The sequence below is a fragment of the Heteronotia binoei genome, chromosome 8 (genome assembly GCF_032191835.1).
Source record: "Heteronotia binoei isolate CCM8104 ecotype False Entrance Well chromosome 8, APGP_CSIRO_Hbin_v1, whole genome shotgun sequence".
Lineage (NCBI taxonomy): Eukaryota > Metazoa > Chordata > Lepidosauria > Squamata > Gekkonidae > Heteronotia > Heteronotia binoei.
Genome location: NC_083230.1, coordinates 41,218,047 through 41,244,555, shown reverse-complemented (window position 1 = coordinate 41,244,555; position 26,509 = coordinate 41,218,047). Strand labels below are relative to the sequence as shown.

Here is a 26,509-nt window from a genome sequence, read left to right as displayed (position 1 = left end):
TGAAGTACAGTTAGTGTGGCATAGTGGTCTGAGGATCTGAGTGATCTAAGTTTGGATCCCTAGTCTGCCATACTTTTAGCCAGGGCTTTTTTTGCAGAAAATGTCCAGCAGGAACTCATTTGCATATTAGGCAACACCGTCGATGCCACCATTATTTCACACAGGGTTTTTTTGGTAGAAAAAGCCTAGTAGGAATCTTTGCTTAATAGGTCACACCCCTGATGCCCATGTGCTCTTAACCATGTCATGGTCCTTCCCCTGTTTTATTGCAGTGAACCTGTATGTTTGAATGTTCCACCATGGCAAAAATTCTCTGCCTATAAAAACTCAGAATGTCAGCAAGAAAGGATAGAGTCTAGCTTTTTCCTTAATAAGCTTAGTTTTCCACACATAACCAGAGGGGGGGGGCATTCAACATCCATTCCTCCACCTGCAGGCTAGAGTGATCCCAGAGGTGTCATGCTATTTATTGCGTCTGAGGCAAGCAAACTAAAAGCTAACTAGGTCAAATCTTTTTTTGTGTTTTTTTAAATCAGAATAAAAAGCTGTCTTTTCAAAAGAGTTTTCTCTGTATGCACACCTTGTGGTTTTCATGACTTTAATAATTGTGATGTATAATCTTTGTTTTTTAATTGCCGGAGTTAAGTTGGCTACTGTAACCTCAGATAGAAATTGTGCAGCTAACATCAATGATATGAATGCTTCGGGGGGGGTTTAAAAAAGCCTAACAGGAACTCATTTGCATATTAGACTCCACCCCCTGATGTCACCACTGTCTCACACATGGCTTTTTTGTAGAAAAAGCCCAACAGGAACTCATTTGCATATTAGGCCACTCCCTGTGACACTAAGCCAGCCAGAACTGTGTTCCTGTGTGTTCCTGCTAAAAAAAAAAAAAGCCCTGTGAATACTTCAGTCTCTTTTAGTGGGGAGATTGTAGGCTTGGAAATGAAAATGTATCTCATGCTATGATATGTCTTAGTTTTAGCAGCCTGAAGAATTCACTATATTAAAAAGACTATATTGGATCCTGTGACACATTTCAGCTAAGTTGTATCCAGTGGTTTCTTTCTGTAAGAGCCTTGTGAAGACAACCCATTTATGCATTGGCTCAGAGTGTGGGGAGGGAACATAGGTGCAGTTCCCTATGATTGCCACGTCATCTGCAGTGTGTAGAGGAAGTGCTTGTGTGTACATCCTCTTCCCGTGATCGGCAGCAGTGCTTTCCTAATGTTGCTGATCATGGGGAGGGGGCATCATGTAGGCACTTCCTTTGTGCATTTGCACCATGCAGACAGTCACATGGTGAGTCAACACATAAGATAGACTGTGTTTATTATGATGTTTGAATCATGCAGACTTAAGACTTGTTCCACTGGTCTCAATGAAAAAGTGTTTACTCCCACTAAAACAAAGAAGGCTTTGGTTTGTTTTCCCTCACTCTTACTAGAACCTGGGGTTCTTGAAAGAAACCTTGCCAATTCATATCAATACTTACATTCAGAAATTACTCAGAAGTACCCTTCTTGTACGACTGCAGTGCAGGAGCTGGGTTCTTACAGTAATATATTTGTGAGTGATCCCATATGTCTTATTTCATACAATAGTTTGTTTTGACTATTTTTCTGTAGTCTTTTCTTGGGTGCAGTCTTCTGCTACTTCTGCCTTATTTGCATACACCAATAAGCACCAATATGGAACAAATGTAAAACTAACCTAAATAACAGTAACCAGTCAAAAATATCATAAATGCTTTTTCTTCTGAAATAAAAATCCTGCTGTGGTATTTCTTTTCAGCAAGTTCATTTCTGACCGTGAAAGCAGAAGAAGCTTAACCAACAGCCATTTGGAGAAGAAGAAATGTGATGAATATGTAGGTTCTCCTCCATTTACTTATTTATTCATGACTTGTTGCTTTTTTCCCCATTGAGGATCCAAAGTAGCTTTAAAAATACAAATGAGCAGTACAAATAGACACAAGCAGTACAGTATGCTACACTCTGGCATGGAACTGCTAGCATGGTGTATTAACTGCCACAGGTGATGGACCAACAGTCTTTTAACCCTTGCTAAAGGTTCACACTTTTGGCCATGCCCCAGCTTTAATACAGGAAGGGAAACAGAAGCTCAGCCCAGATCTTACATGGTTGGCAGGTGTGTGCTCAAGATGCTTCTCTATTCCTTCTCTTATAGATATTCTCCTTAAATCTAGTTTCCATGTGCTCTGGGTTCTTCTTCACAGGCAGGAAACGTAGCATGCACTTCAATTCAGAGGACAGTTTATTACTAGCATTTTCACTGAAGGGAATTTGTTTCTTTTGTATTTACTGGTTTGTTTGCTCCATTTCTACCACTGCTTTTTATCACCACAACATAAAACCATTCTGCAGTTCGGGGCCATGTCAGAATCAAAATGACATCAGAGAACAAACAAGAGGAAAAATGACCACCCACACACCCATAGAATAGAAAATATGCCTTCACCTGTCTTGGAAATGTGGCAAATGAGCCATGAGCCTAATTGTATTTTAATCTGCTTTTGTCTTGATTGTATTTTATTGAATCATGGTTGTCCCATGTCTGTGAGCCGCTCTGAGCCTGCCTTTGGCAGGGGAGGGCGGGATACAAAAATAAATTTACCTTACCTTACCTTACCTTATGGGGGACAGATGAGCCTCATGGGGGAGTGAGATGTACAACTTCAGGGTGACAAATAAAAAGATCATGTGGCTATCAATGAACATCTACCTGAGATGGTATCTTGGGCAGAATGTCAGCATCAGAGATTCAAGAGTGGGAGGATTCATAACTTAAAAAAAATGAAATCTGGGTGGCTTTTTTTTTTCAATAAAAAGCCATAAAGACATTTTTTTAAAACCTAGATAGCTGAAAGTCAGGCCATCAGCAGCATGGCATCCAAAATCCCATGGGATGGAAAGTAGCAACAATGAAAGAAGAAAATAAACCAAGAAGCTCCTGTTCATAGAAGAGCTCTCTGTGTGTGTTCAGAGATTTGAGTTGTGCAGTGGATGCACAGATTAATGCTGTATGAAGTGGAAAGTCTGACCAGTTGAATTTAAGAAGTAAGGCTGAAATTCACCTGGAGGCCAGCAGCAGAGTCTGTGCTGCTGCTTACAGTGCAGTTGTTTTGTGGTTTTTTTCATTAGATGCCTGATGAACACAAATCAGAGTTCTCTCAGACCAAAAAATGTTTAGTTCACCACCTAGTGGTGCATAATGCTAAAAGATCTAAAATTTTAGGCTGCCAGACAATCTTAGTGTCTCCTTTCTATACTACACATAATGCCAATTAATCTGCAAGTGGTCCTTGTGTAGGTCTTTTAAAAAATATTAACAAAGGTCTGGAGCTTGCCCATAGGGAAATAAATCTTAAGTTTTTCTTATTGTTCTTACTGCATTCATATCCATATTTCTGCTCCTCTAACTGAACTCCTGAAGGCAAATAATCAAATACTAGGTTCCAAATACATCTTGGGAATTGAGCACATGAGTGGAATATAAGCATGGAATGCTTTTCAAGATAAGCATCAAATACAAAACTTGTAATTGAAAATAATATGCTGTGAGCTGAGCTTATATGAAAGATGTGTTTTGTTTGATCCTTACAGATTCCAGGCACAACTTCATTGGGAATGTCTGTCTTCAATCTCAGCAATGCTATCATGGGCAGTGGGATATTAGGACTTGCCTTTGCATTGGCCAACACAGGAATTGTGCTCTTTTTGTAAGTAGTATATGTGGATGGTGTCTCTTTCACTTTGACAAAAGCCCTGTTCACAAGTTACAATGAATGCATGTACAATCTGTGTGTGGCGTATACTGAATACACTGTGCATGGTGTATACTGACCTGGCTATGGAGTTGGCATTGGTCACCCTCACAGATGACCTCAGGAGACACCTGGATTGAGGCTGGTCAGAACTGCTGTTATTGCTTGACCTGGTGGCAGCATTTGACATGATTGATTACAACCTCGTGACCTATCAACTCGCTGGCATGTGGATATGGGGGACTGCCTTGCAGTGGCTTGTCTCTTTTCTCCATGGTTGGAGACAGAGAGTGGCATTTGGGGGAGAAGGTTTTACCATTTTGCCTTCTGGTATCTGGCATCCCCAGGGGGCAATCATCTCTACTGTATTATTTAACATCTACATGCAATCCTTCACCCAGCTGGTCTGGGGGTTTAGGTTGGGTTGTCACCAATATGCTGATGACACCCAGCTGTATCTGCTGATGGACAACTGACCTGATACCACCCCAGATGTTTTGGCACAGGCTTTGGAAGCCATGACTGGCTGGTTAAAGCAGAGTCAACTGAAATCAAATTTGTCAAAGATAGAGGCCATGTGAGCTGTGGGGGATGGGATTGGTAATCCAACTCCCAGACCTTGACAAGGCATTATTGAAGCCAACACTGATGTTGAGGAGTTTGGGCATGATTTTTGATGCCTCGCTTTGTATGGAGGCCCAAATCACAATTATTGCCAGATCAACTTTTTACCACCCTCAGGTGGTCAGGCAACTGGTTCTCTTGTTTCTCTCTCCATGATTTAGCCACAGTGATCCAAGCAGTGGTCAGTTGCAGACTAGATTACTGTAAATTGCTCTGTGCAAGGCTGTCCTTGTGTTTGCCCTGGAAACTTCCGCTAGTCCAAAATGCAGTGAGGCATGGCCTTACCAGGACACCTTTAAGAATGTACATACAACCAGTGCCCCTCCAGTTGCATTGGCTCCAAGTTGAATACTGGATCAAGTTCAAGGTTTTGGAATTAACCTTTAAAGCCCTGTCTGGTCTGGGACCAACATATCTGCAGGATTGTCTCTCTATGTCCTGCTCCATAGATCAATATCTCTGGTGGTTCCTGGTCCAAAAGAGATCTGCATAGCCTCAACCAGAGCCAGAGCTGGCTCTGGCCTGGTGGAACACTCTCCCAAGCGAGATCAGGGCCCTGCAGGACTTGCTGCAATTCTGTGGGGCCTGTTTCTCCAGGTTTATGGCTGAGATGACAGACAGCTGACTCCATTGGACTCCCCTACGTTTGCACCATCTGAGTGGTGTTGTCTGCTGATCTCTGCCACCTGCCTAGTACCTGGTTTCATCTATGGGTGTACATACTGAAAGCTTTCTGGGGTGCTTACTAACTGTTCCTGATTGCCACCTTGTGTACTAATTGATGCTGTATAGCTTTTAAAATATGATATAGATTGTGTTTGAATTGTCTTAGCTTATTGTATATGCTTACTGTTGTAACCTGCCATGAGCCCTCCCATGTGAGGAAGGGCAGGCTAGAAATTAAATTAATTTTTTAAAAAAATTCCTTTATATGTGTGCTGAATATTTTCATGTTAAATTTAATGCATGTATGGTATAGCACAGGGGTGGCCAACGGTAGCTCTCCAGATGTTTTTTGCCTACAGCTCCCATCAGCCCCAGCCATTGGCCATGCTGGCTGGGGCTGATGGGAGTTGTAGGCAAAAAAACATCTGAAGAGCTACCGTTGGCCACCCCTGGTATAGCACATGATTTATACCCCATTTGTAAAATAAGCGTACTTTGGCTCTTTCTTACAAAAAGATGCAGAATATATGTGCATTCATTATAACTTGTCAAAAAGGTGGTATAAAATTTTTATTTGGCGCTGAGGCAAGTGTTTAGAGTCTATTGCTATTTAACCATAAATTTGCCTTCATGCAATTTGACCGTCTGTTGCTAATGGTGGAGGAACCAACATATTTTGATTCAGAAAGTCATTCTTAAACAGTAAGTTGTGACATACATTTTCCTCTGGCACTCATATGGGTTGGTTACCAAAATGCCAGTGATGGATGTTGAGGGCAATACAGCATTCATGTTAAGGCTAAGAGACGTACAATTATGATTCAATTTCTGTGTGTGTTCAAAGCACTTACTGTTTCAGTCTTTTATTTTATTTTATTTTTATTTCTGTGAATCTATATTCCGCTCTTTCCCATAATGGGCTCAGGGTGGATTTTAGAAGAGCCAAAGAGTGAAAAAGAACATAGTAAAAGAACAAGACCAAACCTCTGTGAGGCACAGTTTTTTAGCCTCCTAGAAAAGGAGGTCCCGTAAACCAGACACATTTTATAGATTAAAAATGGACCAGTGCCACACAAACACATGAAAAAATGCATAAAAAATAGCTGAAACTCCAGAAAAAGATAATTTCATATTTTTTAAGGGATGAGATTTTTCAAGCTGTTTACATTCCACATAATATTAATGGGATCATACAGGGAGAAAGAGAGGCTCTGCAATCCTCTGCACATTTATTAATGAAGTTGTCCAATTGAACTTGGTGGCACTCACTCTTCAGTAAACTTATGTAATAGAAAGATACAGGATGGGAACAAAACACATTTAAATGCACTGCTGTGTTCTTCTGTAATTTCCATTCAGAACAGTGGACCTTGAAACTTCCAGTTCATGCCTTACCTGTGAAGCAAGTTGAACAACTGTATTAGTACAAGTTTGGCCTTGAATTGACTATTCAATACATAGATTTGTTGCTAAGTATCTAGTGAGAACTCTGAGCATCATGAATGAAGAACTAACTGCTTCAGGCTCAAGGATAATTCTTAGTACCCCTATGTAGGCTAGAGTGGTTTGTTTTTGTTTTACACAATAACTAAGAAAAATTGCTTCTCAAGTCTAGCTGTGGTTACACTGTTTAAATTCAGCACTGGATTTTGAGTCTTACATTGCCATAGATGAAATGAAATGAGATTTTTAAAGAGCTTTTCAATTGAGCTGTGATCACCTCTGGAATCATGGGATAAGTCCACATGATGTGGAAGTCCAACAGAGAATATGAGAAAGGATTCTGAGTTTAGTGTGCTAGTGAAGCAGAGAAATAACGAGCTCCGCACACATTACTGGTATGAAATGAGGTTTACTTTTGGTACCAAGAGCAGAACTTAGTCGGCCATGGGCCCCCACAATGACTAAGTTAAAATCATTCTACATATAGACCATTTTATTCACACAGACGCAGGCACACAGGCTTATCTGATTCAATATTCCCCACCCACCCTTGTAACTCTTTCTAGTACTTTTCCATTCCTCCTTTCTCAATGCTTTATCAGCTCCAGCAAGAAGCTTCTCAAGAAGGCCCCTTTGTGTTATTCTAATATACATCTGTGTTTCACACACCCACTGAAGGCTGTCTGTGCTTCTACGAACATTGCAACAGACATCCTAGTTCTGAAGGCAGAAGCATGCTTCATTCATTATCATAGGGGTATTCATTAATTATTCAGGGGTCCTCCTTTATTCCCCCCTTTCAGTCTTCTGAAAACTTATTTAAGTCTGAAGGAGACTGACCATCATCATCATCAAACAAATTAATTCCGTATGACCACTCAAGAAGGGCAGCTAGGTGACAATTTGGTTTTGACATTCCCAGGAAAGACTGAAATGACACTACAATGAAGTAACGAAATAGTATATTGGCAGAGATGGGGTAAAGATGGGTCACAGGAGGGGGAGAGACAGTGATGGGATTATCCATTCACACTGGCACATCCCAGTATTTTTCCATTTAGAGAAGATGTGTGTGGGGGGGAAGGTCACTCAGAGGCATGCCTTGGCTATGCAGCCCAGCCTTCCAATATGGAGTTTCCCTGGTCTCCATCACAGGGCCTTTCTGGGTGCACAGACTAGCTTGATAGGGCCCCCCATGTCTTTTAAGGCTACTCTCTTTATTCGGAAGCACTCTGGTATCAATTCCCTCCCCCGGCACCACCCAATCCTTGAAGGGTGTTTGCCACATTTCATGGTGCACCGCCGTTCAGACTTCAAACAACCAGGGTTGAGACACAGTTGGGTCAAAGGGAAAGGGCTTAGGAATATCAGCTACAAAAAATAGGCTATACATGCGTTAAAAATATAAAAAAAAACAATCCAATCAGGAAAAAGGGGACGTGTCTTGGTACTGAAGACTAACTATCACTGAAATTTGGGGCGATCTTAAGGAGGAGGTAGAAGAAAGAGTAGGCTAGAGATACATTTCATTTTTGAGATAATCAATCACTTGAACAGGAAAATGCATTCATAGTATATGCATTGAATAATTACATATGTCCTGTATAAATTTGTGAACATAGATCTTGGAAGGATCCTAGGGAACTTATTTCTTTATCAATAAAACATTTCTAGCTATGATGAAAGAATGCAATAACTCATCTCAATTTCTAAAATGCATAAGCAATAATAAGGGACATATGCAAGTGACATGCTATAAACTGGATCAACTCATGTGCCTTTATGGCAAACACCTTGCTGTAGCCTGGGTGATTAAGATACACACATTCAGACATACTTGGAAACATTGCCAGTTGCGGGCAGTCCACATTTGGCCACATTATTTACAATAGAAAAACCATTTCCTGACTAATTCCTTGTTCCCCTCCTTCCTTAGTCTAACAAAAGGTCTTCTTTCTTGAGTTCGTAGAGAGTTTGCGTGCTCTATGCATGACAATCTTTTCACAGGGAAATCTGTTTGTACTGTAGCCAAAACGAATTCTTTTTCAGGAAGCACAACTTGTAAGTGGCAGTGGGGCTGCTGTTGTGATCAGCTGGGGCAACTAGCTTTTTGCTAGGCACAGGAATTCCCCTGGAAATGAGTTTTCTCCGCAACTCAGTTTGGATGCGTTTCTGGGGGAGGCCTTCCTTCCAACATCAATGAGGCATGGCCAGGCAAATTTTAGGACCTCTGGGTAGATGCAGAAAAGCCTGGAAAACATACTTGGAGAAACAAACAAACAAAACAACAATAATTGGTGCCTTTTCCCTTTAAAGCTTTCCTTGGCTGTTCACAAATTACCATAACTTAAATCCAACCCTGTTGAGATAGGGTCGCACACATTAGCTAAATTAACACCCTTGCTCTGGACTGGAGACTTCCTCCTCCTCTCATGGAGTTTCAGTTTGACAAGGTATCTACCCTTCCAATGTTAAAGGCAGATTTCATACACCATACATTATGAAGAAAACAAATCCACAATATAAACCTATGCATAACTTCTCATGATTCAGGCTAGTGCACATCCATATAGAAAGCGAGCACCTAGAGGTTCATGAGAGGCTTTTTACTTTGTTGCAACAGATATGAATCTTAAAAAAAGAAAACATGAAATTGTGCACAAGATTGGGGGCTCCAAAAAGAGATTACCAGAGTTGGGGTTACCCCTGGATTATGAAAATTGTCACAAAAAGGAAAGAAAAACTTTTGCTATAGCTTTAGAATATATGAAATTGTCAAAAATAAGAAAAACTTCAAATACAAACACACAAAACAAAACTGAGGCCTCAATAGAGCAATGCCAGCTTTAACATACATGTATGCGAGGGATCAGACCCATAATGTTTAGAGAACTGGATTAAAGAATTTAAACCATTGGAAATCAGTGGGGTGTTCAAGTCCCACTGAACCGCATTTTCCTCTGTGCCAGCTCATCCAAAATTTGTTCTGTGGGTCTCACATAGATGTGAGAGTGGGTTTCAACAAACTTTAACAACAAAATCCTAAAAGCAAATAATAGCTAATCCTTAAAAAAAACAATTCTTAGCAGACATACCAGCAATTCTTAAAACTATTATATAATAATGAGCATGCACTTAACTTGAATTGCAGATCCGGGTTTCCTTTATATATAACAAAACAATCCTGGAAAGCAAATTCTGGTTAATAAACCTTGACAAAGAAGATTGAAATAATGGAGAGGCAGACACTTAAAACAAGCAAATGGAAATGTGTTATCCAGCAGCAAGCCTGGCCAGGACTGGAGACTGGATTGAAACACAAAATCAAGCAGAATTGGAGTCCTACCATGGTAAGAACATGAAACATAGAAAGGATTTTCTAAACAAAACACTAAGAAAAGGTCAAGTTCTAACAAGATACTATAGATGGAGGCATAAAATAAGATAGATAAGCATGTAGATGCCTCTTTCCATAGGTAAGAAGTTCACCAAATAGCTGAATAGGAAGATGGATATGCACAGTTCATAGATGGAACATAACTTTAAATGACATTAAGAGAGCAACTGAAGATATACATTTGAGGAATGCAGAACATTAATTAAAGTCCAGATTTCTAATGAAGACCTAGAGTTTTCAGGAATTCTGCCTAGTGAATTACCAACAAATCTAGAAAGGGTATTTCTATGGGAAACACGACTCTGAGAATGGTAAAACAAAGTATTAGTTTCTCAAGACTTAAGAGAGAAGATGCACAATGAGAGATTAGTTTTACCCAATGAAGGGTACAGATGTTCTTCTGTAACACATGCTATAACTTTAAATGAAAAGAGGTCTTGTAGAAACCATAATTTGTGAGGTAGAATTTTAAAACACTGTTCTTTTCAGAAAATAAAAATTCAGTACCAACAACAAAAGGAATTTTCAGATTTAAATGAATGAAAAATTGGGAAGCAATTCAAAGTAAGATAGAAAACTGTGTTAGATGTAACACTTGAAGACCACATGTTCCTGGTATGAGATGCACTTAACAAAAATCACAAGAGAAATAAAATTTCCAAAAGGTTTGATACTGTATTGCTTTAGCAGAAAAAGATGTTCCATGTAAACCCAAAATTGCAAATCTAAATTTTTAACCCATTATCTCAGATTAGAAAAACTTAACAAAAGATCTGTTAGGTGCACCATTTCTTTAAAACAAAGGAGATCACAAGCTGAATATCTGAAAAGTGTTCCCCTTAAAATTAAAGCTACAAAATCTAAGTACAGGGGAAACTGATAACAGCTACTAGAAAATATTTTCAGAGCCAAGGTCAACAAATAGATTTGCAGGGCAGTTTACAGGCAGGGTCTTTTCTCTAGCAGAGAAGGATTAATTGTAAGTGGAACTTTGGGATGCCAGCTCCAGGCTGGAGATTTCTGAATATTTGGATTAAATTTGAAGATTACAAGGCATGCAGTCCATTTTCTTGGACACTTTCTCTCCCAGAGGCACTGGCCTTAATGTTCTGGGTATTGCATTATATTTTTGGCAGTGATCTCCAGGTTTCACTTGGAGACTGGCACCCTTGCAAAACAAAGTAGTGTTTTGAGCAAGCCAAGGAGCTTTCAAACTGGTTTGCTTCTTTCAACATATGCACATGTTTCCTTCCAGGCATCTTCCTGACTGGGAGTGGTCTTCTAAAACTACTCATTTTGTTTATGGAGACATTCTTGCAAAATTTCAAAAGTTTGAATTTGTATCTTTAAACCCAAAATCAGGAGATGAGAATTCAGAAAAAAATATCTCAATTGGGCCTCTCCCCTTAGATACCATGGGACATATATATATAAAAATCCTTCTCTCACTAAGGCTGTGAGAGAGAAAATTGGTTTAACAAAAAGATAGAAAGAGAAGATAATAACCCTTGCTAAGCAATTAATCCCAGTATTCTCTTATCTGATCTTGATAAATTTTCCAGGATACAGGTTCCCCTCCCCAGGTTAAGCAACTTTTAAACACAAGATGGGGAAGGTGATGAGATATCTGCCTGGTGGGGGGTTCAGATTTTACACTTCTTATTTCTACAATTAAAACTAAATTTGGCTAAGTGTCTTTTCTTTCCTAAAACAGCTAAAGAGGGTCTGCAAAAGTTTTCCTGCAAAATCCAGTGAAAGTTGCTAGGACAAAAATTCCTTGCAAAAGAGAAAACTTTGACTCTTTGCAAAGATGTTGGCAATTTACTTCTCTTAAGGAGACTAGATTAGTTTTGTATCAGAGACAAGATTTTCTTTCTGATTATGAGAGAAGAAAATTCAAGCTCTGGGTGTTTCCTTATTTGCATGTGAAAAAGGTGATACCTGGAGTTTTCCATCAACTTAGTCACATAAGATTTTCAAGTGACCAAATTTCTTCTTCCCTGGCTAGTTATGGATCTGATTTATAAAAGAAGACGAGTCTCTTTCTCTAAAGACACCTGGTTGCTTGTGCTTTAAGAGGAGAGACTTGAGGTGAACATTTTCTTTCCTTCTTAATGTCTAAGGGCACTGCATTCTTATAAAAAATATTATTCCTTTTGCCTTTTCTGGTTCTGTTAAAGATTTCAGATTGAGTAAGGAGAAGAGAATTCTCATTCCTTCCTTAATGGGGGAAGGGCAGGAGGACTGCAAATTTACAATCTTTAACTTTCCTAGGCCAAGCTCCAATTTGGGGCTGATCTTAGGCACTCTCTGTATATGCTCAGAGGCCTTTTCTTGAGCCTTAAATTTATAGAACTGAAGCAGTAAATATTTAACAAAACTAGTTTAATCTCTCTTTCTCAGAGGTATTTGGTTCTGGCATTTTAAAAGTGAAAATAAGGGTACAACTTTGACTCTCTCAGTCATGACAATAAATGTAGCAGGAAAATAACGGAGCCACACACTATACTGGTATGAAGCGAAGTATTTTAATTCTGGTAGCATCATAGCTCCAAAAATATTGAACCTCCCCCCTGATCCTTTAAACACAAAGCAAGCTTAGCAGGCAGGCTTCACAAGTTTATCTGATTCAACATTCCCCACCCCCTTGCTCTCCTTGTAGTACTTTTCCATACCTCGTGTCTCCATGTGTTATCAGCTCCAGCAAGAAGCTTCTCAGTGAGGCCCCTAATACACATCTGTGAACCCACACCCACTGAAGGCTGTCTGTGGTTCTAACGAACATTGCATCAGACACCCTCTTTTTGAAAGCAGAAGCATACTTTCATTCATTATTGTAGGGGTATTCATTAATTATTCAGGGGTCCACCTTCACTCCCCCCTTTCAAACTCTGAAAGCTTATTTAAGTCTGAAAGAGTCTGACCATCATTACACAAATTAATGAAATATTGTTTCCTTTCCTCTGGAGACATGTACAAGATGCTGACATTTTTTTCCAAAGAGAGTAAGTGCCTTTACAGCATTATTAATACTTATAACAGGAATTAAACATGGCAATAGCCCTAAACCTCCTAAGGAAATACCAATTAAGAATAAAATACACTTCCAAGCTCCCATAATTTGTCCAAACCATGATGCATCCAAATTTTTCCATGTTTGCACTGGTACATGAGCAATTTTACAAATTTCAGATGCTATATTCTGCACAGCCTCTCCATTATCATCTATATTAAGACAGCAATTTGAAAGATTAAACTTCCCACAGACACCAGCTTCTTCAGCCAGCAAATAATCCAGAGTCAAACGGATCTGATATATGAGTGCACGCATCTGGGTCTGCTGTCTAGCCAACAGTTCTAAAGCCATGGCTGTTTGATTCGTAATAATTTGTACCACAGCTTGCAATCTAATAATATGGTTAAGCATATACACAGGCGTTCTGTAACCCCAAGACCCATCTTTTGCTTAAGTAGCTGGGCCATAGTATTCAATGATTCGCTGTGGGGGCCATTCATCTCCCCACTGCATACCTCCGATGTCCAAGGAACGTTTTGATCGAACATTGGGGTCCCCAAAGCAGAACCAACATTTAATGGCAAAAGAAAGAAGCTGGGACGTATTGTTCCAGTAATGCAAGTCCCATGCCTTCTCCTGGGCAGGAGTGTATAAGCCCTTTTACCACAGATCCAATATAACCCTTCAGGAGCCATCCATTGCTCAGAGGAATCTGAAGCAGCATTAGAATATTTATTTATACTGCTAACATTTTCCCATGGCTGAAAATCCTCTCTAACAGTGCCATTCGCCTCTACCCATTTTGGTTTTTCCTTAGTGGAGCTAACTAACAAAGTTCGGTGGCACGAAGTGTGCCCAACATGCTTTCCATTCGTCCACAGTACAGCCCGGGAAATGCATAATTCTCCATTCACCACTGTCTTCAATTCCCAGATCTTTCTCTCTTCTGGCCTTGACTCTGATTGAGGTTTATTCCATCCGACTAGGTCAGAAGGCAAGACCTCAGTGCCAATCCAAGGCCATCTCTCACTCATTAGTGGACCTCCGCACACCCAACAGTTTGAAATATTTAGGGAGGCGGCTATTTGCTCAGCTAAGGCTATAAAAAAATTACTCGCAGATTCTGGAATGACAGATTTCTCGTCCTGAGCATCATTAAACACCGACTTATATAAAATTTTCTTATTCTCCTGGACAAGTAGTTTAGGCTTAGGGTTGGACTTTTTTACCTGGTTAAACTTTAAATCAACCGGCCAGCATACCCACTGTGACGTCGGGCAGCGGAAACTTCCTCTAAAAGGTATTGTCTTGCTTGATCCAGGATATTCTATTTTTGCTTGATAATAAGACACTCCACATTCTATACAAACTATCTGTTAGTTTTTATGCAGACTCCATGCACTCCCCTAGATTGAACACACAACATATGTTTAGAATCCTTTCCTTCCCAGCATCTTGTACATCTCACTGCTTGAGTACAGCACATTGGCACACTGGCAAAAATATAGCAAGAAAGCACAGCAATAAGAGCTTTTGAAGCATGCATGATTTTTTTAAGTCCTACAGCAAATGCTTATAGCGAAATAGCACTATTGTAATAATATATTCAATACAGAAAAATAAGCAATTCAAGAAGTTCAGCAAACTAATACAAAGGAATATCTAACTCTGTATGACTCCAGAAGACTTCCTCAAGCTTCAGCCATGCGTAGACCAGCCAGCTTCCTGGTGTAGCTGGAGCAAGGCTGCTGAGGTTTAACAGTCTTTACTGAGTGGCATAAGGCCAGGTAGGGTCTTTATAAAGTTTCAAAGTTAATGGATTCCCTGGAACTGGCTGTGCTTTCCAGTAATCTGCAGCTTGCTTTAAATGTGACCAATGGATCCATGCTGCTACTCCTTGTACCTTGACAGCTGTAGGGGAACTTAAAAGGACAATGAATGGGCCCTTCCACCTAGGCTGTAAGGTCTTTGTCCTTCAGTTTTTTACCCACACACTATCCCCTGGCTGGTAAGCATGTACAGGAAAATAAATTTGATATGGCAAAGTTTCAAACACATACTTATTCACCTCCTTTACAGCTTTGCCCAAGGCTTGTTATTCCTCAAAAGTTATAAGGCTCCCCAACTGTGAAAGGTCACCTTGAACTCCTTGGACTATAATAATATTTTATTTATATCTCGCCCTCCCGGCCGAAGCAGGCTCAGGGCAGCTAACAACATCAATCCATACAATAAATTATACAACAGGTTTTAAAATCATATTCACTTAAAAACATTCCAATTAAAATTAACAGTCTTAGTGCTACTCTATTAGGTGCAAATACTATGGCGAAAAATAATAATAATACTATGGGGGGGGAGTCTTCCATAAACAATCTCGAAAGGCGACAGACGAATTCGTTCGTGTGGCAAACAGGGCAACCGAAACAATGCAATTGGCAACATTGTAGTCCATGGCAAATGGGTTTCCTGACAGAGTTTAGACAAGGCATTCTTCAAAGTTCTTCTGGGGTGGCTGGGGCAAGGCTTGCCGATGAAGCTTGGGGGTGCTGGACCTGCTTTTGATGGCTTAAGACCGGATAGAGTCTTTAGTAAGTTTCAGAGTCAATGGCTTTCCTGGGATTGGCTGTACTCTTCAGTGATCTGCAGCATGCTTTAAATGCAACCAATGGATCCAGGCTGCCACTCCTTGGACCTTGACAGCTGTAGGGGAACTTAAAAGAACAGTAAAGGGGCCCTTCCATTTAGGCTGTAAAGTCTTTGCCCTCCAGCTTTTAACCCACACACTGTCTCTTGGCTGGTAAGCATGTACAGGAGAATAAATTTGATACGGCAAAGTCTCAAACACATATCTATTCACATATTTTACAGCTTTGGCCAAGGCTTGCAGTTCCTCACAATTTATAAAGCTCCTTAACTGAGAGAGGTCACCCCTAACTCCCTGGACTATAGGGGGCGGTCTTCCATAAACAATCTCAAACCGCGACAGCTTAAGCCGTTTGTGTGGCAGGCAGTGCAACCAGAACAATGCTATTGGCAACATTTTAGTCCATGGTAAATGAGTTTCTTGACAAAGTTTAGACAGAGCGTTCTTCAAAGATCTGTTAGCCCTTTCTACTTCTGCTGAACTCTGTAGCCAGTAAGCGGCATGCAGTTTTCAAGTAATGCCAAGCAACTTAGATACACCATGTACAGTTTTCTCAATAAACGATGGCCCATTGTCACTTTCTAAAGTTACAGGTAAAATGTAGGTATGATGTTTTTTAATAAGGCTTTTACAACTTCATTGGCCTTCTCAGTGCGGGTCAGGTAAGCCTCAATCCACCCAGACATCGTGCAAACGAATACAAGCATGTAACGGTAATGTCCAGCTTTGGGCATCTCAGTGAAATCTACAACTAGGGAGGAAAAAGGTGTTGCTCCCTCTGGCTGGCTTCCAGGGAGTTGAGTGGGGCCTGACCTAGGATTGTTCTTTGCACATGTAACACACTGTGCAGAGGCTTGAGCTGCCAGTGAACTCACACGGTTTATGTATGCCCATTGACTCACAGAGCAGTCTTCCCATAATGTGTTCCCTCATGCAGATTCTGAATTAATGGCCATGTGACAGCTTCTGGAATATAAATTCTGCCATCGGGAAGAACATACCAGCCATCCCTTCATTTGGTTACTGCCCCTTGAGTTTGAACCCACGGCTCCTCAGCTAGTGAATACTGAGGACTCCATTCGGTTAAGGAAACTTGAAAAACAGGCAGAATTTCTGTGCTTCCCTGATAGATCAGGCCGGCTTGGAATAGACCTCTTCCATAACTTCCAGGCAGTCATGTTCTAATTCTTCCCCAGGAGTTGGCAACAGGGAAGCTGGGTTCAGAGTTGACATAGTCACTATTTTCACAGGGGGATTCTCACACATAAGAGCTTGGTATCTGACCATGCGGACATTAGTGAACCAATAGTTCCCCTTGTGCTCAAGAAGCGGTTGCATAAAATGAGGCATTCTCACTTCAAGCTGGCCACCGAAGGTAAATTTATCAGCTTCCTTCACAAGTTCTGCCACTGCAGATATGGCACGCATACACGAAGGCCAACCTTTGGCCACATTGTCCAGTTGTTTAGACAGATATGCTACTGGTCTGGGCCAGGATCCCAGCAATTGAGTTAGAATGCCTGCAGCTATTCCTTCTCACTCATGCACATACAGAGTAAAGAGCTTGTCAGTATCAGGTAGTCCCAGAGCTGGGGTCTGCACGAGCTAGCATTTTAAAGCTTCTAATGCATTTGACATTGCTCTGTTCATTCAAAAGGTGCTTTTTCTTGATGACCAATTTGGATCCAAACCAGTGTGTGTTTTGTAGGGATTTTGGACACTGGAAAGATTCATGCCCGAATCGACCCCCCCCCCCCTCCACACACAAGAAATTTAAAACGCTCCTAGACAGATGACAGGACTAGAGTTTAAAGGCCGGGAGAACAGAGGAGCCAGGGTGAGCGGAAGAGGAGGAGGCCAAGTCCAGAGTGGCAGATATTGGAGAAACAAAGAAGAGCCTGTCCAGGGCTTGGTTGGGCTGGAAGGATGGGATGATTAGGACAGACTGGGCACCGACAGTCCTGACCCTGCGGAGCTTATGGTCACAGTCGATGTTGAGAGTCGGGAGATCGCATTCCTTGTGGATACTGGGGCTGCGCAATCTGTTGTGCCTGATAAGATTGCCCCTTCAATTTGCAAGTATATTAACATAATTGGAGCTACAGGGCACAAACAATTCAGACCACTTCTAGCCAAATGAACTTGTACAGTAGGAGGCCATGTGGTCTGCCACAATTTTGTGCCATTTTCAGATCCTGATACTGAATATTTCACTGATGGGAGTAGCTTTATCCAGGATGGGAAGCGCAGAGCAGGATATGCGGTTGTTACTCTTTTGAGTCAGAGAGCCGAATGAACTTTGAGCTGCCTTACATTACCTCAGAAGGTGAACTACAATATCAAGGTGTATATGTTTAGAGAAGAAGAGTGGTGCTTTACCAACCAGCTCCTGTAATGGCCATGTCAGAAGCCTGGTTTCAACTATTTCCAGATGTATGGACAGAGAAAAACCCGCCTGGGTTAGCAGTAAACCATGCCCCTATCAAAGTAGAGTTAATCCCAGGAGCCATTCCAGTCCAGGAATGCCATTATCCGATTCCCAAGAAGGCGGTAGCTGGCATCCAGAAGCACCTTGACAGGCTCCTCTATTATGGGATTCTTATTGAATGCCAGTCCTCATGGAAAAGGCCCCTTTTGCCAGTCCAGAAGCCGATGATTACCTCTGAAGGCAGAAGCATGCTTTCATTCATTATCATAGGGGTATTCATTAATTTTTCAGGGATCCCCCTTCACTAGCTGTGAATTCTTGGGCTTATTTAAGATGCAGTGTGCTTTGCTCCCATTTCCCCCCCTCTAGTGAAACCAAGGCTACTTTGAAGTATTTTTCTGTTCCAACTGTACCCAGAGTAGTGCAGTTCATTAAGTTCTCTGTTAAAGCCATACATCATAACATAGCATAGAAATCTCAGGAGGCATTTCAGCCTTTAGTCCAGAAAGTACTATACAGATTAATTAGAAGTAATGTCTTGGTTGTTGTTATGTGGGTAGAAAATCAAACAACCGTCAACAGTTTCACATATTGTGAGCTATGCCAGTTGGAATTTTGAAATAGGGACCTCATTGAGTGAAATTTTGGTTTGGTTTCCTGAAGAGGGGCTTGATCCTGAAACATTGGACTTAACCAGAAGTCATGTTGTTATGCTTTGATCTGCAATCTTTTCTCTTGGAACGGACCCTCCACTTCACAAGCTACTTCTACAGCTTGCTTGAACTTTGATTTTCTATGCTGTGTTTGATATAAATAGGAGTTACTTGGAATTGTCATCATGGGAATTGAGTAATTTTATCACAGTTGTGTGTTTTGTATGTATTATTCATGACATAGGGATATTGTGTCATTATATAAAATATTTTGTACCATCTTTGGAACACAGATTTTTTTCCTCAATTGGTAGATACTTTCTGTGTTCTCTTTTGACTCTAATGTGGATTGATTTATTGGCACTACCCCCGCTGTACTGTTCTCTTCCATTTATAATGTATAAAAAAATCAGCAAAGGAGGATTCTGAAATTATGGACATATTTGCCACAAAATGATTTTTGCAGATTTTTTTTTAATAGTGGATTTTGACAGGTATGCTTTGTTAGCCTAGTTTATTACAAGAACTATATGAAATCAGAGGTCAGTTTTGGGTATTTCAATATTCAGTCAGCTTTCTTGCATATGTTTTAAATTTGCAGAAAGCTGTGGTGTTAATGTTTTCATACTGCTCCATGAGATGGTACTGGCACTAGTCTGTCTGTCTAAACCGCAACCCCTACAACAAGCAGTCTTTTCATACCACTTTATTGGAAGTCATGGAAAAAGCCAGGCTTGTGCACAGCATCCTGGGAAAACTTTAAGGGCAGGGGAGGACAGCAGATTTGAAAATTGTTCCTTTTTATTTATTTTTTCTTTCTACAAGATCATCAGGTATTTGCCGCCTGGAGTTTAACTCTCGGCACTTTGTTCCTGTTTCTTCTGCAGAAACTATTAAATGGGGTGGGTAAGAGGCATCTGTGATTAAATGCTGACCACTGGAGGTTTTTTTCCTAAAACACTGGCTGAAGTTACTCCTGGCTTGAACTAAAGCATGTTCGGTATAGTTCTAAATAGATTATTTTAAGAACTGATGTGTGATCTTGCTCAGCCATTAAGGAGTGTCACACAAAGTCTTTTGAGATATACAGTGTCTCAGTCTGCCCCCCCCCCGCCGCCATGTCAAATTGGTCGCAAGTGAGACTCATTATACACTCTTCGATCCAGACTTAATGCACAGAGGATGTTTTCTTTCTTTAAGGAGTCCCACAGGAATGATGTTTTTCCAAAGGGCCCTTAACAGTACTTGACACGTGTGACAGGGACATTATTAATTTCCTTGTCAAAAGCAAAGGGCAATGGACTGAGTGGTGAACATCAAAGCAGCATAGAGTTCCTAACTGTTGAGAGTGCAAAATAGTTTAACAGGACTCTATATGTTCAGACAAACTGGTAATTGACTTTCATACTGTATTATTACTATCAGTAGATATTCTCTACCTATGGACCTGTACATAAAAAAACCAACTGTACCCAGAGTAGTGCAGTTCATTAACTTCTCTGTTAAAGCCATACATCATAACATAACATAACATAGAAATCTCAGGAGGCGTTTCAGCCTTTTGTCCAGAAAGTACCATACAGATTAATTAGAAGTCATGTCTTGGTTGTTGTTAATTATGTGGGTTTTCAAAATAGGGACCAATTACAGAACAGCATTTTATCAACCTAAACGAAGGGCTGTGATCTACTGAATGTATTTACTTCAAATTTTATACATTTCTGCGGCAATTTGTCTTGGTCAGATGCATTTTTATAAAATGGGATATGCCAGGGTAAGTATCAAGAACCAAAAATCTATTTGGTCAAAATTATTTCTGGAAGAATTTTTATAAAAGGCAATCCAGCACATATTGGGCAAACATAAACATTGTCCTACTTTAAAAAATTTAACCCAAAGATTTGGGATGGAACATAGATACATTTCTGAATGCATAATTTGATTGGTCTGATGGACCATTACAGGAGCTGGTTGGTAAAGCCACCACTCTTCTTCTCGGGGGCATTCTAAAACATATACACCTTGATATTGTAGTTCACCTTCTGAGGTAATGTAAGGTAGCTCAAAGTTCATTTGGCTCTCTGACTCAAAAGCCAATCGGGCCCGCAACTTAGAAAGCAGGTCTTTTCCCATCAGCGGCACCGGGCAGTCAGGTAAATGGACAAAATTGTGGCGGACTACATGGCCTCCTACTGTACAAGTTCGTTTGGCTAGAAGTGGTCTGGATTGCTTGTGCCCTGTAGCTCCAATTATATTAATGTATTTGTGAATAGAAGGAGCAGTCTGCACCACAGACCGTGCAGCTCCAGTATCTATAAGGAATGGAATCTCCTGACCCCCAATATCAATTGTGACCATGAGCTCTGCGAGGCCAAGACCATCAGTGCCCGGTCTGATGTGTCCTAGTCCTCCCATCCTTCCAGTCCAGCCAGACCATGCACAGGCTCTTCTTTGTTCCTCCGATATCTGCCACTCTGGACCTGGCCTCTTCCTCTGCCCCTTCCTCTGACTCCTCTGCTCCCATGGCCTCTAAACTCCAGTCCTGTCATCTGTCTAGGGGCACTTTGGATCTCTTGTGTGCGAAGAGATCCAAAGGGGGTCAATTAGGGCATGAATCTCTCCAGTGCCCAAATTCTTTACAGTACACACACTGGTTTGGGTCTAAGTTAGTCATTGCAGATCTTTGATTCCCGCCATTCATTCCTTGCCCCTGGACAGTGCCTCTCACAGATGTCTGCCCAGCCAGAGCTGCTGCCAACATATCAGCCTTCTTTTTCATTTTTCTTTCTGCCTCCTGTTTCTGGACTACATCTCGATTGGCATAAACTTTCTGGGCAATCTCTAGCCATTGGGATAAATTCATGCCTGGAAAGCCATCTTGCTTCTGGAGCTTCTTGCGGATGTCAGCATAAGATTGGGCAACAAAACCAGTATTTACCATACGCAAGTTTCCTACAGCCTCTGGATCGAATGGAGTATACATTCGGAATGCTTGCATCAAATGCTCAGCAAAAGCTCCAGGGCTCTCATCTGCTTTCTGGAGAACTTCACTGACTTTGGACATATTAATAGGCTTCTTGCCTGCCTCTTTCATTCCTTCTAAGATTGCCTGCCTGTATTCTGGTAGGTGCTCTTTGGACTCATGGCCATTGGGATCCCATTTTGGGTCTGTTGCAGGAAAATGGGCCTTTATCCACTCCTCTCTTTCTGCAGTTTCTGGGGGGACTTTTCCCTCTACATACTTTCAGGCATGATGCAGAATGCGACTTCTCTCCTGTTGTAAAGAGGGCCAGTAAAAGCTGTTGACTGCATAGGTGGGCTGATGTGTGGCCATAATACTGGTTAGCAGATTAGTCAGAAAATGCTACAGTATGAGCATTCCAATTTACTAGATCACTTGAAGTGAAAGGCACATACATGTATCGGGTTTCAATGCCATGGCCAGGCTGTTGTGGGACATGGACATCTCGGAGGAGAACCAGCAATGAGCACTCTGCACCAGATATAAAACCCGGAAAAGTTGAGGGGGAGACCGTGGAGGGGCTGGAGGTTTGCTCAGTACTGGGAGAGAGTTCAGTGTTGGAGAAAAACCCTAGGGGCGAACTGAAACATGCAGCTAACCTCTGATTATTAGACACAGGCGTGGAGAATCGGGGGATGTTGCATGGAACGATTGTTCTGTAAACAGCTGCTGAATTGGATTTAAAGTTTGCAGAGATCTTGCTTGCCCTTTTACAGCTCCCTTTACAGTCCCTATTTCCTGGTTCTCCTCATCAAAGGTTTCTGGAGCACTTTTAACTAGCTGCACTTGGCTCTCGCCTTCAGTCTTGCCTTCCGCTGCCCCGGCACCTCCTTCAGCTGGCGGCATCAGGAGAGGTGGATATACTGGAACATATGGTGGGGGACTAGCCAAGAGGTCTTCTGGTTCAGCATCTAACACTGAGGGCTTTTCCTTCTTTGGAGGGGTCATTGTTTTTGCTGGCACAAAGCCATAACTTGTCTTGCAGCTTTGGCAGCAGCCCTCTGAGCCCATTTCTCCTTCATCCTCTACAACTTTTCTGGCCACCAGTAAGACTTCTGCACTGTTGCTGCCCAACTGTCGATGTAGGGGAACTGATTTGCGTGTTTTGGGGACTGTGCTACACTCTTATAAACTTTGTGAACCAAACTTTGGTCAAAGCTACCCCCAGGCGGCCATTCTACATGTAAGGCCACCCAGTTCCGGGAGTCAATTTGACTCCATAATCATCACAGAAATGTTCCTTGAAGTTTTTACACATGTATTCTAGCGGGGGTTTTGACTGATTTCCACCCATGGCACCAGACGCTTAGACAAGACACTTCTAGGAAAAATAGAAATCAGCAGCTGCCAGTAAGGAGTCTGGCAGCCAGGGAGCCCTGGGGGTTTTCACTTCCTCTCTCTCGTTACCCAGTGAGGTCGCCCTACTGGGAACTGCACAAGAGAAAGCCTCTCTCACTTAGAGGCATTGCCTCCTCTCATTCACACATGCACACACACCACAGAAATCCTCCCAGATCCTAGCTTCTATGCTTCAGCTCCAAAGCGGAGCCTAATAGACAAAGCTTAAAGGGTGATCAGACTCTTCATCTCTCCTAAGGAGAAGTAGTCAGAATTCCCAGACAGTTCATACTCACAATCCTGAAGATCTTCCAATTCCCTGGATACGTCGGTTCAACCAGGCACGGGATCTTGGTTGGCGAACCGGACACCTTTTCCCACCGGGGCGGAGAGAGCTTGACTCGATCAAAAATGTGACCGTGGTGCCTAGTCCAATCTTCCCGCCACGAGGGTGAAAGGCAGATGGTTATGCAGCCACCCCAAGGGGAAGAAAATGTCCTACCCCGTTATTTTCCCGGCCAATCACACCAAAATGAAGCAGAGAAATAAAGAGGTCCGCACAGACTTACTGGTATGAAGGGAGGTTTACTTTCTAGTACCAGAAGGTGGAACCCAGTCAGGCATGGACCCCAAAATGACTGAGTTAAAACTATTCTACATATAGACAGTTTTATTCACACAGAAAACAAGCAGGCAGGCACACAAGCTTATCTGATTTCAAAGGATCCCGCCTCCACTAAGTTCCCCCTGGTAAAATTCCATGACTAAGCTTCCTTACTTATCTATAACAGCAAGTCACCTGCAGGAGGCTGTTTCTCTTATCTCAGTTAGCCAGCTTCAGACACACACCCGCACTGCTGTGGCCAGCTCTTTAATGGAAAATTACAGCAGACATCGTTAAAACAAAGCATGCTCTTATTCAATATAGCAATTGCTATTACTGGGGGTATTAATTAATTGCTATTATTGGGGGTATTAATTAATTATTCAGGGGCTCCCTTTCAAGTTCAGAACTTTTTTTTAGTATCTCAAGATCAATTTTCTTTGGCGACTTTATGCATGTGAACAAGAGCTCTGCACATCTTGTTAACATTACTAATGTATAAAGTAAGCATTTGGATCAAGCCTGATTTAGGACATTTGCTGTAACTAGCTTCAAATATAAGGAAGCACATGTGCAGCCCAAGTCCAATTCAAGAAATATCTGGGGACTTTGGGGGTGAAGCCAGGAGACTTTGGGGATGGAGCCATAAGCAAAGTTGTGACAAGCATGATTTTTAAACACACACACCTTTTAAATGCCTTCCCTACATTAGAAATAGTGAAGGATAGGGGCACCTTCTTTCAGGGCTCATAGAATTGGACCCCCTGGTCCAATCTTTTTGAAACTTGGAGAGCATTTTGAAGAGAGTCATCGGATGCTATGCTGAAAATTTGGTGCTTCTACCTCAAAAAACACCTCCTTCAGAGTCCTAGATATCCCCAGATCAATTCTCCACTATACCCTATGAGAACTGATCTCTATAGGGAATAAAGAAGTGCCCAGCAGACATTTCCCTCCCCTCCCCCCTCATTTCTGATGACTCCGAAGTGGGGGATTGGTATCTCTACTCACGAGTTGCTGAACTTCCAACTTCTTCAAAGTAACACAGAGCAACCAAAGATTCAAGTTTACCTTTCCTATGCAAAGGACTTCTGAAAAGATTGTGCAACCAATAGAAAGACTGGGCTGCTTTCACAGCCACTGGGAGCAGCCATGTTCTTCTGCCTACTCCCCCCCGCCCCCATTCAGTCTTAAAGACACAGACACGCCATCCCAAGAGGAAGCCTTTCCAAGCAGAGTCTGAAGCCTCTGTAGGTGGAAAGGCATATGGTGGCGGGGCTTTCCCCTGCCGGCCAGCTGACTGGGAGTGGGAAGGAGCCTGGGAAAGTGGAAGAACCCCCGCTGGGACCTGGGGATTGGCAAGCCTAATTGGTCTGCAATCATTTGACCCACAAGTGTTTCTCTATACAATGTCATTAAAGCAGTAGAAGTTATATAAGTTTGCTTAAATATTTAATGACATTTAATGATCAATCTCATTAAAGCAGCAGAAACCATATAAGTTTGCTGTCTTGTGCATTTTGTATACATTGTTATTATACAATGCAAAGTTTTAAAAAGCATGATTGTGCCTTTTCCTTTTTAGAACCCAGCTGGTCATTCTATGATAAACTTGGTATTAATATGAGTCTTCCAGCATACCAAATAAGATGTAAAGTGTGTTTGTGTGTTTATATGCTGCACTGGATAAGATGACTAATCTAAAAAAATCCCCAGTTTTTCTTTCTTAATTGTGGACTGTAAACAACTTAAATGGAATAATATGCCAGTACTATTTATATATATGAATGGTTTAGGGTCAAAAAGGGGACTCACTATTGAGAATTACATTTGAAAAGTTCCATCATGATCATAACCATCCTAGCTACTAAACATTAATAGTGTGATGCTAAGTAGAGTTACATCTTTTAAAGCCCATTGAAGAAAATGCATAATTAGGGTTGCCAAGTCCAATTCCAGAAATATCTGGGGACTTTGGGGGTGGAGCCAGGAGACACTGGGGTGGAACTAGGAGCAAGGGTGTGACAAGCACAATTGAACTCCAAAGGGAGTTCTGTCCATCACAATTAAAGGGACCTCACAACTTTTTAAATGCCTTCCTTCCTTCCCTCCCCTTCTCTGATTTCACCTCAGAGGCGGAGCGGGCGACACCGCTGTGCAGCTTCCGCCTCTTCTCCGCTTCACCGTAGCTGCTCCTCCGAGAGGGGCTCAGCCTGAGCCCATCTCGGAAGAGCAGCTACGGTGAAGCGGAGAAAAGGCGGTAGCACAGCGGCGTCGCCCGCTCTGTTTCACCTCTGAGGTGAAATCAGAGAAGGGGAGGGTGGAGGCAGGCCAGGAGCATGGCGAGCCGCAAGTCCGGGTCCTAGAAGGACCCAGATTCACAGCTCGCCACGTTCCTGGCCTGCCTCCACCCTCCCCTTCTCTAATTTTACCTCAGAGGCGGAGCGGGGGATGCTGCTGCGCTGCTGCCGCCTCTTCTCCGCTTCATCTTAGCTGCTCCTCCGAGATGGGCTCAGGCTGAGCCCATCTCGGAGGAGCAGCTACGGTGAAGTGGAAAAGAGGCGGCAGCTGCGCAGCGGCGGCGCCCGCTCCGAGATGGGGTGGCTCGCCACGCTCCTTGGTGCCGTTTCCCCCCTCCCCCCGCTTCCATTTTTTGGGGGAGCAGGGGAAGAGGCTGGAAATCCTGGGGTCCCCCGCCAGGGCGGGAGGTTTGGGAAGCCTATGCATAATTCTGCTGAATTATTCCAGTCTGTCCTTTCAGATCATTAGACCTCTACATATGATTGAACTGAAAATCTCAAACTGAAGACCATGTTGCAGAAAATTGTTTGTGATGGAAAGTGCCATCAAGTCACAGCTGACATGGCAATTGCACAGGGTT

The 26,509-nt window shown here is 42.0% G+C and overlaps 1 protein-coding gene across 2 annotated transcripts in view; it reads left to right on the top strand.

Moving 5' to 3' along the window:
* SLC38A1 (solute carrier family 38 member 1) overlaps positions 1–26,509 on the top strand; it is a 92,709-nt gene that overhangs the window by 37,221 nt on the left and 28,979 nt on the right. For both annotated transcript variants that reach the window (XM_060244954.1, XM_060244955.1), the window contains exons 3-4: positions 1,798–1,873; positions 3,630–3,745. In XM_060244954.1, the coding sequence (XP_060100937.1) occupies positions 1,798–1,873; positions 3,630–3,745 (192 nt within the window). The remainder of the gene's footprint in view (positions 1–1,797; positions 1,874–3,629; positions 3,746–26,509) is intronic.